This window comes from Lontra canadensis, unplaced genomic scaffold (genome assembly GCF_010015895.1).
Source record: "Lontra canadensis isolate GAN:19392208 unplaced genomic scaffold, GSC_riverotter_1.0 scaffold13, whole genome shotgun sequence".
Taxonomy (NCBI): Eukaryota; Metazoa; Chordata; class Mammalia; order Carnivora; family Mustelidae; genus Lontra; species Lontra canadensis.
Genome location: NW_022631007.1, coordinates 17,820,268 through 17,834,773, shown reverse-complemented (window position 1 = coordinate 17,834,773; position 14,506 = coordinate 17,820,268). Strand labels below are relative to the sequence as shown.

Here is a 14,506-nt window from a genome sequence, read left to right as displayed (position 1 = left end):
GCAGCTCTTGCTTCCGGGCAGAGGGTGGGGCTGGCAGTTTTGCCCCTGGTGCAGGCCCTGTTCGGCCCTGGGGACAGACTGGACCATTGGGATGTCCAGACAGGCCTGGCCTCAGAACCACACGGTCCCCACGCTCTGGCCTCCTGGGTGTCTCGGAGGCTACTTGGAGGAACTGGAAGCTTCCTGGGGCCGGTGAAAGGATGTGAGTCCAGAGCAGAGAAGGAGTAGACAGCAGGTGGGTCCTGGCCTCCTCCTTCTCCCAGGCACTGTGTGAGCCCAGGGTGGGACGGGGAGACCCAGACCAGGGGTGCCGTCTGGGCGCAAGAACCCCTTCCATGTGCCTTAGTCACGTCCTGCTGTGTGCGGCCCAGGGGCATGCACCCGCCCAAGCTGTGCAGGAGGGGTCCGTGGCAGCCATACAAGCTCTCCAATCTTTTATTCGTACAAGGACTCAAGAGCATAGGATGCCAGTTGACACCGTGCAGCAGGACACAGCAGGCCTGGCTACCACCTGGCTGGGGGCTGTGCTGGGCCGCCCCAGCAGGGAGACGTATAGTGTAGGCCCCCGATGGGACAGCCATGTGCAGCCATATGCTGCCATCCAGGCACGCAGGCAGCCACCACCCCAGAGACCCTGAGAGTCCAGCTGGCCCTCACCTACAGGGAAGGAGGCCCCAGGCCCTGCCCCCCAGCCTGGCATGAGCAGGGTTACTGTGGGTGGGAGTGCCTGTGGGAGTGTGCTGCCCGGTGGGGCATAGGCTGGGGGCCCTGGCCAGCGTGGGAGGTGAGGCAAAGCAGCGCTAAGTGGCCTTGTCGGGCCCTGGTGCTGGTTAGGATTGCTGTCCCTGGCCATAGTGGCTCAGCATCCCACAGACCCTCGAGGGTCCTCTTGCCTGAGCCCTTTTCTGGCGGGGTCCAGCCCCCTCCCCAGGGCAGCTGGGGCCAGGAAGGGAGGGAGGGAGGTCCTGAGCCTGGGGGAGGGTCTGGACAGCCCCAGTGAGCAGGGATGGCCCCCAGGTCCGCGAACCCCCAGCCCTTCCAAGCTCTGGGAGGAGGAGCTGAAAAGCAGCTCTGAGTGAACAGATGGAAAGCGTCTATGAATGTCTGTACGTTTGGAAAAGCCCTTAACTATCAAAGCCCCCCAGGCCCCTACAGCTGGCGGGGTCAGGAGGGACCCAGGTGGCCCTCTGGCTCGCGGGGTCAGGCCCCCTGGCTGAGAAGTTTCACCGGCCACCCAGATCCTCTGGCCAGGTGTGGCCTCCAGCACTGCCTGCATCACCAGGAGCGTGGGGCCCCAGGTCTGGTGGGGTGAGGCAGGAGCACGGGCGGGCAGGCCCTCTGCACAGTCGTGGGGCCCTGTGTTCAAGGGGGTGCCCATGTCTGCGGAGAGCCTAGCCTGCTCTCCTGGGGAGGCCAGGATCAGCACCCCAAGCCCTGCACGCAGGTCACCCAAGAGCAGTGCCCAGAGGGGTGAGGCTGTGCCCATGGCGGCCCCTGTGCACCCCAGGCCTTTGCAGCTGGTCCTTGGAGAGAATGAGGTCCACATGGACAGTCAGCAAGGGTTCCAGCCCAGGTAGAACTCTCCTGGAGGCTGAGGGGCTCGGCGGGTGTGTGTGTGTGTGTGTGTGTGTGTGTGTGTGTGTGAGATCACGGGGGCCTGGCTGAGTCGGAAGGTTCATGCATAATCTCAGAGGTCCGCTCGCCCCTAAATGGCAGACACCCCGCTGCCCTCCCGGGGATCCTGAGGCGTCCAGGGCTGGGCCTCGGTTTCTGACACCTGGAGCCCAAAGTTCTCCGTGGGAAGAGGCAGGAGAGGAAGGCACAGGCTCGCTCTCTCCAGCGGGATGCTGCTCAGGGAGCTGGGGGGAGAGGCGCAGGTGGGCAGGCGGGAGGTGGCCACCGGCATCCCCCAGGTCCCTGAAATACATGGCTTTTGGGGACATTGTTCCTGGCTGACCTGAGGGCCTCCTACAAAACTAAAAGCCAGGGTGGCCGGTGGAGCCAGGAGGGAGGGCCAATGCCCTTGCCCCCCACCCCCTCCAGTGCAGTCACAGAGCTGAGGTCCCTCACTGTCCCTCCCTGTCCTGCCCTGGGTCCTCTAGGCCATGGAGAATTAAATATCATCTGTTCTGCGTTTTGGCAAAGTCAGTTCTTGGCCACGGTCCCTGGGGCCTGGGGCAGTTACCGCCACGTGGGGCTGGCAGCTGAGAGGACCAGGGCGAGGAGCAGCAGCAGCAGGGACACGCAGGGCTGGGGGCAGCTCGCAGCCGCAGTCTTCTGGCCCTCCCGTTCCGACAGGCCGGGGAGGGCATGAGTCAGGGTCGTGCGTGAGCTGGAGCTCTTCTTGCTGACCCTCCGGTCACAGAGGTCGTCCGGGCAGCTATCACCACTGCCCGAGCCACTGCTGTCGTCACCTGGGGAGGAGAGGATGCTCCAGTAGGCCCGCCCTGCCATGGACCCTGAGCACCAGGGACCCAGAGCCCAGCCTCCCGCCATGGGGGCCTCCTGTGCTCCACCTGGACCTGTCAAGGCCTGATGGACATCCTGGCCAGGCAGCTATGCTTGGGGATATGGGCGTCTGTGTGTGTGTGGGGATGCCTGGTGTCCATGCCCAGGGAGCAGCAGCAACCAGAGCCACCATGTGGGCCCAGGGGCTGGGAGGGGCCCTGCTCTGTGCCCTTCCCACACACCACCCTGTGGCTCCCAGGCCCTGGGGCCCCGCCCGCACTGGCGTCTTGGAAGTCCACGTCGTTGCCACTGTAGGCGCCTCGAAGCCGATTGGTCATGACCTTCAGCTGCATGATCTGTTGGCGGACGGTCATGTCGGGTTTGGTGATGTCCACCTCCACCTCGGGGTTGTTGATCTGATTGGCCAGGCCATCGCCCATCACTTCTGGGAGGTACCTGGAACGGCCGAGGACAGGCCCTGGGTCACTTCCTGCTCCCTGCAATGGGGTGCTACTCCGGCATGCCCTCCCACTTCCTCTCCTCCTGTCCAGGTGCTGGCAAGCCTGAGACCCCCGCAGCCTGTCAGGGCTGCCAGGAGCCCACAGAGCATGGTGTGGATACACCAAGTGGGGTGCACACCACCGGGGGCTGGCCCAGGCCCTTGTCTAGGCTTCCCATGTCCCACTGCATGCCTGGCGTCAGGCATGGCCCTGTGCACATAGCACTTGGTGACTTAAGCCAGATGAGGGGCCTGGGTGAGGCTTCTGAGGCCAGCCGGCCTATGGGCACCTGGGCAGCACCCACCTGCCTTTGGCCATGCCGTTCCAGCAGCGGTCATCACTGGCGCTGCTCATGGCCAACTTCTCGCTGCACAGCACACCGGGGAGGCTGATCCAGAAGTCTTGGGCATCCCGGAGCTGCACCTTGGCCTCCGAGACCTGCAGGGCAGCGGCCAGGCCATGGGGCACCCCGCTCAGCATGCCCTCCCGTCCCCTGCCCACCCCAGGCGTGGCCAGCTGAGGGCTGCTCACCAGCTTCTCCAGTGCGCCAGTGGGAGGCTTCTCCTGTAATACCAGCTTACCCGGGTGCCGCTTCTCCTCGGGCCCAGAGCCCTGGGGGTTCACCTTGGGGTTCCCACAGCCCTGGATGACCTGGGGGAAGACCACGGGGGTCCTGGAGGGGCACAAGGGCAACTCTGGGCTGCCCCGCCATGCCTGCTGCACCTGCCTGCCCACACCTTGGCCGTGAGTATGTCCTTGTTGTCCTGGAGGGCGTTGATGGCTTCTGCCAGCCACAAATGCACGTTGCCGATGACACTCTCTGCTCCCGAGGGACCCCAGAACTTGTCAGTGATGAGCACCATGGAATCTGGCCCAAGTATGAACACATGCACAGAGAGCGTTTTGTAAATATGCACGCTAGCTACCTCACGTCAACATGCTAGCTCATGCACGTGCTGACACACACGCACGCTGGCCCACCAGGCGTCCGCTCATGAACACATTAGCTCTTATGTGTGCTGGCAGGTGCGTGCACGCAACATGTGTACGGAACCTCATGTGTGTGTTGGCACGAACTGCACTGGCCTACCATGTGCCCGTGCCAGCTGACATATGCTCAGACTGCATCCTAACATGCACATGTGAGCACATGTCAGCACACGTGTGTGGGTTAGCCACACCAGCACACGTTAGGGCGTACACTGGCTGGCATCTGGGCCTGCTGGTGCACCTCCCGTCAGCCATGTCTGCGCACACGTGCAAATGTGCACGAATGTCAGCCCACTATGTGTGCCACACATGCATGTTAGTTCAGGCATGGGTGGCCTGCCCTAGGTCACAGGTGTGTTGTATGTGTGCACAGCGGGGCACTTGCTCGGGGGTGGGGAGGGGAGGGAGGTTGAGGAGTCATGACCCCGAGGGCTGCATGCCAGGTAGCAGTTGGAGTCACGCTCTGTTCCGAATGGCCTCCCCGTCCCATGACTCCGGGCCCCTCCCCCTCCCAGGGCCATGGCCCATGCTCCAGAGGGCAGGCTGGCTGTGTCCCTGCACCTGCAGACCCCTTCTCTGGCGCGTGGCAGTGGGGACGGCTCACCCAGAAGGTTCCTCCATTCGGCATCGAGGTCGGCCTGGTTGGCCAGGCAACCCTTGAGCACGTTGCGGCAGTAGTCAGGGCAGGGCCGGGCGCCAGGGACCCCCAGACAAGGTGCGCAGTATGCCAGCTTCATGACAGCCCTCGTGCACTCTGGGCCCAGGGGCACCTGGGGAGGCAAGGCCGCCTGAGCCCCACCTGGCAGCTGGCCATGTCCAGCCCTCCAAGGAGCCCCAGGGTAGAGGGCTCGGGACAGAAGTCAGGAGGCTGCAGCTCAGCCCCAACCTGTCTTGAGGACCCTGTCTCATCTCAGAGGGTCAAGCAGGCTCCCAGGGGTCGGGCCATCCTCCTCACTGCAGCCATCCTAGCGCGCGAGTCCCTGGAACAGCGCTGTTCCCGAGCCTCACGAGAAGTTTGTGTGCGCCTCCCCTCCATGCTGATGAGGGGACTGGGGCTCGGCTGGGAAGGGGACTCGCTAAGGACTCCAGCTTGAGAGGGAGGTGGCTCACACCCAGGGTTGTGTGGGTCTGACTCGGGCTGTCTCTTGGCGGAGGTACCCTGCTGGCCCTCAAGGCCTCAGGCCCAGCCTATTCTGGCCTCCCGACATTGTCCACCCCACTTCCCCGCTCCCGTCCATCTGACCCCTGCGGTTGGCTCAGCATCCAGCTCCCTGTTCTTCTCCCCCAACCCCATCCTGCTTGGGACCCAGCCCGACAGAGGAGGGACTGCTGCCCACATCAGAGCTCTGTGCCCGGATGGGACGCGGGATGGAACCGCTGTCTGCAAGCCCAGGGCAGAGGGATGGGGGTGGGGCTGGGAGGCGGGGTGCGCACCTGGGCCACCTTCCGTACCACGTCGCCGGCCACGCCCAGGCCCTGCACGAAGGCTCGAGCTGCCACGAAGGCGCGGGTGGCGCGCAGGCGCAGTTCGCGAGGGGCTTCTCCGAAAGGCCGCAGCGTGTCGGCCTGCTTGCCCAGGCAGTCCAGGTAGTCATCGGGGAGGAGCAGCTGCGGGTGCAGTTGCCGGAAGAGGCGCTCCAGTAGGCGGGCCCAGAACTCTGCCAGCGTGTCCTCCAGGTGCAGGTTGGCACCGCGGTAGTAGAGGCGCAGCTCGGCGTACAGGTCCCGGAAGGCCCTGGCGCTCTGCGCATACAGCTCGCCCAAGGTGCCGGGGAAGGCATCCTGCAGCGCCCGCTCCGACTCGTTCAGCAGGTGCTGGAAGTGATCTGGGCCCGGGGAAGTGGGTGTGAGGCCTCCCAGGGTCTCCTGGCCCCCTGCCCACTCCCCAAGTCTCAGCCGGAGCCGGATTCCTGGGAGTGGCGGGCTCTGCCCAGCATCCCCGATGCTCTGGGAGAATCAGAGCCCAGGCTGTGGAGGCCGGAAGGGCCCTGGGTGCCCTGGGACTCTCAGACCTCCCCGCTCCTCGATGGCCTGGGGTGCAAAAGCCTGCCTGGGGTCCCTCCTGGGCCTCAGGGCCTCTAACTGGGACTCCAGTTGACATTTTGAGGCCGGGCACAGACACAGGGTGCTTCAGTGACCTACTGGGATCACCTGTAAGGTGGGTCCTGAGCTAGGGGGTGGGATCCACATCCATTCTGCCCGCTGCTCCCTGCACTGCCTCCAACCCCCATGTGTCTGGCTGTCCTTCTCTTTCTTTTAGATGCTCTCCCTTGGGTTCCATATGCCTCAGCTCTTGTCCTGCCCCCAGAAGCTGGCCTGCCTGATGGCCCGGGGAGGGTCTCCTGTCACCTTTGGGATGTGCCCAGGACCTGGACAGGCATGCTGAAGCCCTCTGGGGGAGAGCAGGGCATGAGCATGTGGAGCAGACCTCCATGGTTTTGGGGAAATGCCCCTGCACCCTAAGTGCCCAGAATGGGACCCCCAAGAGCTCCCACGCCCTCTGGCACGGAGAAGCAGAGTCTGTAACCACAAAGACCCTCCACTCAGACTTGTTCCTGAGAGCTATGGCCACCCTCCCTGCACAGGCCCTGGGACCCTGGGCAGGCTCCCCAACATCTACCCCCGTCCCCCAAGGCCTTGGGCTGTCGGGCTGGCTGGGGCAAGAGATCCTCCACAGCACCACAGGTGGGAGTGGGCGACTCCTGGCCAGGCTGTGGAACAGTGAGCAGGGGTTCAGGGGCTAAGATCATGGACCTCAGTGCCTCTTGGGACTGCCTGATGACTGCAGACACACACTCTCCCTCTTCTGTCCACTCAGGCTCTGCCAGAGCACCTTCCCCCTCCAGTTAGACTTTAGATCACTTCCTGGGGGCCCCACCCCAGCTCCCACCTCATTCCCCTGAGGTGACCACTGTGGGCATCATCATACCAGCCAGCTCCATGTTGTCTCAGGCGCTTGCTCTCTGCCTGGACCTGGTGTGAGACCTGGTGAGAGTCTCCCAACCACCAAGATGCTGCCCTGGAGACAGGAAGGCCACACCCGGGGCCCCAACCGCCTCTTGCTCCCATAGCAGGGCAGCCCCAGCCTCAGTCCTGTCCCGGCTCTGCGCCACCAGTGGCCGGGGCAAGGCCTGTCCCTGTCTGCTGGTGACAAAGAGGCACTTCTAGAGAAGGTCCCCCCAGAGGGGCTGGGCCTCATCTCCCCAAACGGACACGTGTACTGCTGTGCACACCACAGGATGCACGAGGAGGCCTGCACACAGCCTTCTGCTCCTGCCTTGCCCGGAGAGCTGCCCTTGTGCCCAGGTCCCCCCAAGCCCAGGGGCCTGCTCACCATCGAAGCTCTGCAGCTGGGTGGCGAGCGTGGTCTGCAGGGCGCGGCCGCTGTCCAGGAGGGCAGCCTCTAGCTCAGCACGGCTGTGGTTGGCCAGCTTCTCCTCCATCTCGCTGGTACAGCAGGTGTAGCCCTGGGGGCAGACCCTCAGGTGCTCTCCTGTGGGGAGGGGCTGCTATGAGGGAGAGGAGGGACCCCGGAGGCTGGGCAGACCCTGGAATGGGACACAGCTCCAGTGGGGGCCTGGGTTGATCGTGCAGTCCGCAGCGCAGGACACAGGAGTGGGGCTGCCCTCTGTGTATGGCCTCCAGGCCCTAGGGGGCAAAGCCAGCGGGGGTGGCATAAAGCAGGGGTCCAGGAGGCTGAGCCCTAGGGCCGGAATGTCTGCTGTCCTCCCAGCCCCTGAATGCCCCCTGCTGCTACCACACAGGTGAGGTGACCATCCCAGGGGTCCTGGCACAGCTCAGGACATGTGTGCCCCAGCACAGAACGGCCTCAGGGCACTGGGTCTGTGCAGAGGGGTGAACTGCCAGACTGCTGGCTTCCCACGGCAAGCTTCCAGGCCTGCAGGGTGCCCTTGGCCTAGGCTGAGGATGGTGGGGGAGGGCTACCCCCACCACGAAGGGCAGGGCAGGACCATCAGAGCCTCCTCCTACCCCCAGTCCAGAGGTGCACTTTTCCAGTGAGGACTGCAGGCCTGAGTGGGGCTACTGACTGGGGGAGTGGGGTGCCTGGTGAGGAGTGGTCCTGCACATAGGAGGCCTGGACACACCTGGGTCCCCATCAGGTGTGAGCCCCTTCCTCTGTCCCCAAAGCCCTCCTCACCCCTTAATCTCCCAGCAATGCACCATCCACGCTCTGTCCCGGGGGTAGGGCCAGAGGCTCAGTGCACACAGCCCTGTGGACACACCGTGGAGCTGTGCAGGGAGGTGTGTGGGCCACACAGCAGGAGCCTTTGAAAATGCGGCGGGGCCAGTGTTAACAACCACAGCGATTCTGAGGCGGGTGCTGGGACCCCATCTTATAGACCGGGAAACAGGCTGGCGGAGACTTGGTTTCCTGTCCAGTCCATGCTATGCCACGAGGAGCCAAGTAGCTCCGTCAGGCTGCCTGCTGTCAGGCCCCCATAGCCCTCCACTCCCCTCTGACCCTATTGGCCGTGGTTCTGGCCCCAGGGCTGTGGAGGAGGCTGGGCCCTGAGTGGAGGCGGCGGTTTAACCCCAACAGAGTCTGTGGAAGGCTCACCCTGTGCGCTGTTGTTGGGGGCTGGATCAGCCTGGGCAGAGCCCTGGGGGTCCCGAGGCTGACCTGAGGGCTGGGGGGCTCCCAGGTGACCCTCAGAGGAGGGTGAGCAGCCCCGGCAGGAGGCCTGGAGGTTACAGGCAGCTTCCAGCAGAAGCTTGGCGTGGGGGGGTGGGAGACAAAGGTAATTATCCTGAGGCTGAATTAATCCTAAAGAGTTGGTAGGAACCATCATCAGGTCAGACTGGGCGGGAGTGTGTTGGTCTCCCATGCTCACTCGCACAAGCCTGGGCTGGGTGAGCAGGGACAAAACAGAGCGGCCGTGTACATGCCCTGTGCCAACCATGTGCTGTGCGATGCTGCATGGGCTGCAGGCCCTGCACACTGGGTGGGACTGGAGGGAGGATGTCAGAGGTGCCTGAAGGAGACCACTCAGACACAGCGGGGGAGGGGAGGTTTGGGAGTGTGGAGGTGGAGGGAGAAGGCCAGTCTCTCCCTCTTCCCCTTCCCACATGGGCCCTGAGCAGTCCCACTCCCCAGGCCCCAGGTGCCCTCAGCTCTCAAACACCTGCACCCTGCAGGGGCTGCCCATCTGAGGAACCACCACCCCGGCTTCCAGGGCCTGGAAGTGATGCTAGCATGTGTGTCTGAGGGGGGCTCTGGCCCCCACCTTGGGATAGGGCTGAGGGGGTGTGACAGTTGGGGGTCTGAGACCTGACCCCCGGGGTGAATCAGGGCTTTCAGGGCCACCTGGGGTCAAGGGTCGGAGCCCGGCTCCCCAGGGCCTGAGAGCGAGAAGGCACCCACCCACATTCCTGCACCCCTTCTCATGAGGGCTGGGTGGGCAGGGGCCTCCAGGCAGGAAGGGCTGGGCTGAAGAACGCCTCCCATCCCTCTGTCTTGGGGCCTTTGCTGACTTGTGGGTGTGGCCCTGGACCCTTGTCTGCAGGCAGCAGGATGCTGGGCAGGATGAGGGTCCTTTTTATGGGGTCCCCGTGCACGAACTGGCAGAAAGCTGAGCTCCCTGTCTCAGCATCCTCTCTCAGGATCCTCTGCATACCAGGGTCTAGGTGGGCTGGGGGGTGAACTGGGGGCGTGCCCTGGGACGGGGGCAGGTGCCAGCGGCTGCACTGGGCACTCGGGCTGGCTGGGTGGGCACAGGCTGCCAAAGCGAGAAAGCACTGGAAGGCCATAGGGATGGACAACGTCTGTGACTGGTGCCCTCCAGTACCCTGGGGTAACCGACCAGCTCCCCGAACCTGCTAGCACATGTGGGCAGCAGAGAGATGCAGATTAAACCTGGGGAGACACAGGGAGCACCCCCCCATCCTGTGGGCAGGCTCTGAGTGGGCCCCTGGGCACTGCCAGCATAGCCATCACTCTCACCCCAGTAACCTCCCCGGAGCCTCCCAGCCCTGCCTGGCCACCTCGTCCAGCCGCCCGGTGACCCGCGCCGTTCCAGCTGCCCCAGCACAGCCCCCGTCCCTCCCTCCCTCCTCGGACATACGGGAGTGAAGACACGGAGCCAGAGCCCGGGCGCCGGCCTGAGGCCCCGGGCGGGCTGGGCCGAGGCGGCCCCCATCCGGCTGCAGGGCGGATGCAGAGGCTGGTGCAACAGTGACAGTCAGAACGCAGAGCTCTGTGCTTTCCTCCTGCCCACTCTCGCCCAGCTTGGCCTAGTGTGCATATCACTGATAGCCCTGGATGTCAGCCAGCTGGACATGGGCTCTGCAGGGCACCTCCTGCACCCGCCCCCCAAAATAGCAAGCCTGCGCCTCCTGGTCTGGTCAGAGCCAACTTGTGCCGGGGTGGTGGGCCGCCAGGAGGGAAAATGAGCTCCCTGCCCCTGGCGGTGTGCAAATCCCACTGGTGGCATTCTGTACTCTGTCATTCCAGACCCTCTGCCCCCAAACCCCCACCTCTCCTCTCAGCTCAATACCTGCAGAGGAAGGAAGGCTTGCCCAGGAGGGAGGGAATGCTCCCCCCGGCCCTGGGAGGCATTGGCGGGTCCACTCTTCCCACTGACTCCTCCCCCAGCCCGCCAGCGACCATCCCTCCTTTATCCCTCAGTCGCTTTGCTGTTTTTGCAAAAGCTGGCCACAGCCTTCCCTAGTTTGTGGGACATTTCCTCCCATGGGTGATCTAATTTTGGGGGGGGAAGGGGGGAGGGCGGTTCATTCCTCACCCCAGTCCCTGTGGCACTGCTCCTCCAGGCCCTGCCCCTGAATTCCAAGATGCCCTCTGATCCTGCTCCTCAGGGTTAAGTTCTTGCACCCACTTCCCTAACCCCATCAGCAATGGCTTCTTTTCCTCAGCAGCAGACCACCCATGTCCATCTTCTCCCCTCCAGTCCCAGACTTGCTGGGGTCACCCCAGATCCCCGACTTCTCTTCACTAAGCCCCTACCAGTCTGGGGCTCCAAACATCTTTAGGGCCCACACCCTCCTGCCACCTGCTGAGCCACGGCTCCCACTGTCCTGTTTTAGCAGCCTCCCAAGAGCGTCCCCACCCAGTAGCCACCCTCGCCAGCACTGTCACCCCAACGCTTTAGACCCTCACCCCAACAGTGCTCATTCTGTCCAGTGCTGGACACAGACCTCATGTGTCCAGGCCATGCCTGGCAGCCACCTGTGGTGGTGGCGCTAGAGCCCTTCCATGGAGACTGCAGAGGGAAGGTGGTGCCATGCCAAGCCCATCTCTCCAGAAGCTTCTAAGGCTCACACGAGAGTATGCAGCCTGCTGCTCAACCTGTCTTTAAAGCCACATCCCAAAGACTCTGCACCAACCGACCCAGCCACCCCTAGCACACTGATTCCCTGTCGACAGTTCGCCTGCACTGGCCGCCTTGGGGCTGAGACACGGTTGTATGGACAGCCCCAGGTACCAGGACACACCACATGAGAGGCCCAGCTCTGGAGGAGCAGGAAGGGCACTGCTTCCCCACCCCTCCTCTTTCCTTAGTTCTGGACCCTCCATCGGCCCTTGCTGGCAGGCCGGGGGTAGCTAGGTAGGGAAGGCTTTCCCAAGCAGTACTCTTCTCTGGACCACTGCCCCCTGCCCACTCCTGTTCCCGGCTGCCATCCAGCCCCGGTGGCCACGGGGTCCCCCTGGCATGGCCACCAGCCTGCTGGCGGTGGGAGGCACTGAGCACACAGAGGAAGGTTCCCTGGTCATTGTCCACACAGGAACTCCAGGCCTTCCTCTCTCACCCTTCCATCCGTAAGCCTCTGCCCCTGACTGGTCCCTGAAAGAGGGCCACGCTTGATCATCCGGAAGGGTGGCCTCGGACCCCCCTTGCAGAGGACATTTCAACCGCAATCTCTCACCCTCCCTCCTAACACATCAACAGCAGCAGTAACCCCTCCTGCCTCCTCCTGCCTCCTCTGACCCAACCTGCTTCTCTACCCCTCACCCACCACCCAAAGCCCAACCCCCCTTTCAGGCAAACGACAGCATCACCAAGGAGCCCTCTGTCACTTCCACCACGCACTAGGACCCAAAGCCGAGAGGGCATAGCTGCGGACACTTCCTCCCTTGGTGGGTGGGAGGGGTCGGCCCCCCAGGCCTGCAAGGGGCTGCTTTGCAGGTGGTGGAACAAAGGCTGGGCGCCTGGGTGCCCTGGATTGTCCCCGTTGGCCAGTGCAGAGCCCTGCACCCCGTGGGGGAGCAGGAGCCACAGCTAGCGGGCAGTGTGGAGATGCACAGGCGCCCGGCAGCACCGCGGGGACTGGGCGCTGGTGCAGTGGGCCGGGCGGCGCCCAGGGGGTGCGGGGGCTGTAGCAGGCAGGCAGGGAGGCAGAGAGCAGTAGGGGGGCCACGCGGGGGAGGGGCGGGGGGGGATGCGGCAGGCGTGGCAGGGTGGGGGTGGGGGAGGAGGGCAAGTGATTGGCGGGCAAGGGGCTTGCCGCAGTGGGCGCAGCAGCAGAGGGGACTCCTGGGGGTTGCGGCAAGCGAAGGGGAGGGGGATGGGTTTGACGGAAGAGGAAGGGGGGCTTGCTGCAGGAAGGGGGCTGCGGCAGGAGCTGGGAAGCACAGGAAGGGATGGGGGTGGGGAGGGGTGTTAGGATGCTGCGGGGCAACGGGCAGAGAGGAACCTAGGGAAGGGGAGGTGGGGAACGGGAGGGGAGAAGAGGTGGGGTGGTGCTGGGGTGCGGCGGTGATGGGGTGGGCATGGAGACTGGCGATGGGGCTCCTGATGGGAAGAGGTGGAGAAGGGGATGGGACGTGGAGGAGGGCCCCCATGCGCTTTGTGGTGGGGATGAGGGTAGGCGCAGGATGGACAGAAAATGCGGCCAAGGCGGTGGTGATGGGGGGACAGAGGTGGGGATGAGGATGTTGAGGCAGAGGGAGTGAGGGTAAGGGTGGCAAGCCTGAGGATGGGGATGCAGGGGGGGGGCGGGGAGATGGAGATGGCTTGGGGCAGACGGCTGGCTGGAGACCCAGCCTGGATCTCAGCCCCGCAGACGCCACCCGCGCTGTGGCCCGAGAGCCCTGCGCGGCGGTGGCGGCGGCTCCAGCGGCGGCGTCCCAGGCTGCGGTGGCGGTGACGCTCCGGGCGGCGCGCGACTCCGGGTGCGGGCGCGTGGGGGCCTGGGGACCCGGCTGGGGGAAGGAGCAGGAGCAGGACCGGGCCGGAGGGCTCGGAGGAGGCGCGGGCGGACGGGAGCCGGGGAGGAGCTGCGGCCACCGCGGCCCCGGCAGCCCCGCCACCGCACTGGCGCGCACGGCGAGGGCGGCGGCTCCAGGCGCGCGGACGCGCCTCCTCCCGCAGCCCCCGCCCCGCAGCACTCGGCACCGCCCCGTCTCCCAGGAACCCGCGGGCCGCCTGCCCGCGCCCCCTGCAGTCCGCAGACCCCTCGCTCCCCGAGGCGCGGCCCCTCCCGGGGATGGATCCCCAGCTCTGGCTGGGAGGTCCGGATCAGCCCCTACAGCACAGCCAGCGCAGGCTTGGGGCTCTCGGCTCAGCCACCCCAGGAGGCTGACGGGGGTCTGGGTGGGGCAGGGTGTCAGGTTTTTCCCTGGGGATGGAGAATGACAGCTGACCACCTGGGAGCCCCTCTCCTGCCGACAGTGGCCAGATCCCCAATGCTGCCTGGGTACTCAAAGCCACCATCAGTTACCCCACATCCCCTACCTAACTCCCTCCAGTCCCCCAGTCTCTCACCTGGGTGACCTCGGCCTCCATCCCCACTGCTGATGGCCTTCCCCTAGGAAACAGTAAACCCAGCCTGGGCACACAGTCCACCGGCCCAGCCCCTACCTCCTCCCTGAGCGCTGTCCCACACTGGTGCCTCTCCCTTCCTCTCAGGACACCAGGATACCTCTCACCAGTATCCTCTACTTCTTGGAGCCCTGGCCCTGGTCCTGCTTGCCCCTGGCCACCACTCCCCCTGGAGAACACCACCCTTGCACCCACCCAGGCCAGGCTTCTCTCAGCAGCGCGGCTGTGCCCCTGTCAGCCAGCCAGCCCGCGGGGACATGTGCCTGGCAAGCAACTCTTGATCCAAGTCCTCTCTCTAAGTCCTTGGCATCTCCGGGCCCCAGAAGCAGGGGGTGGGGGTTCAGAGGTAACTCACAAGGCTGCTCTCTGTGCTGTCTGCTTCCTGCTCAAGGACCTCCTGGGCAGGCCACCCTGCCAGTGGCCACCAGACTTGGGGGTGCCTTGGCAAGGCAGTGGGCCTCAATCACATGGTCACATCTCTGGGTGAGAGGACGGGCCCCCTCCAAGTAGCCTCCCCAGCATTCAGCTTCAAGGTTCCCAGCTCATGCCATGGCCTCAGAACAAATCAGAATGAAGAGGACCCTGGCTTTGTGCTACCTAGGACCCTAGGTCTCGGCTGCAGGTCAGGGAACGCTTGGGGCCCAGGGTTGAGTGTCCCCGGAACCTCTCCCATCCGGCCAAAGTTAGCCCTGCTTTCTCATCTGGGCCCAACCTGGGCTGCAGAGAGCATTCTGGTGGGTATGTGCACATGCCAGTCCCTGCTGGGGCTGG

The 14,506-nt window shown here is 64.7% G+C and overlaps 1 protein-coding gene across 1 annotated transcript in view; it reads right to left on the bottom strand.

Moving 5' to 3' along the window:
• Nucleotides 1-419: 419 nt before the first annotated feature.
• The window catches only part of GPC1 (glypican 1), a 28,671-nt gene continuing 14,584 nt past the window's right edge, over nucleotides 420-14,506 (bottom strand). Inside the window, exons 2-9 of the mRNA XM_032857656.1 lie at nucleotides 7,273-7,431; nucleotides 5,373-5,764; nucleotides 4,543-4,708; nucleotides 3,686-3,816; nucleotides 3,480-3,599; nucleotides 3,253-3,386; nucleotides 2,729-2,904; nucleotides 420-2,414 (exon numbers count right to left, since the gene is read on the bottom strand). Coding sequence (XP_032713547.1) covers nucleotides 2,182-2,414; nucleotides 2,729-2,904; nucleotides 3,253-3,386; nucleotides 3,480-3,599; nucleotides 3,686-3,816; nucleotides 4,543-4,708; nucleotides 5,373-5,764; nucleotides 7,273-7,431 — 1,511 coding nt within the window. The 3' untranslated portion in view covers nucleotides 420-2,181. The remainder of the gene's footprint in view (nucleotides 2,415-2,728; nucleotides 2,905-3,252; nucleotides 3,387-3,479; nucleotides 3,600-3,685; nucleotides 3,817-4,542; nucleotides 4,709-5,372; nucleotides 5,765-7,272; nucleotides 7,432-14,506) is intronic.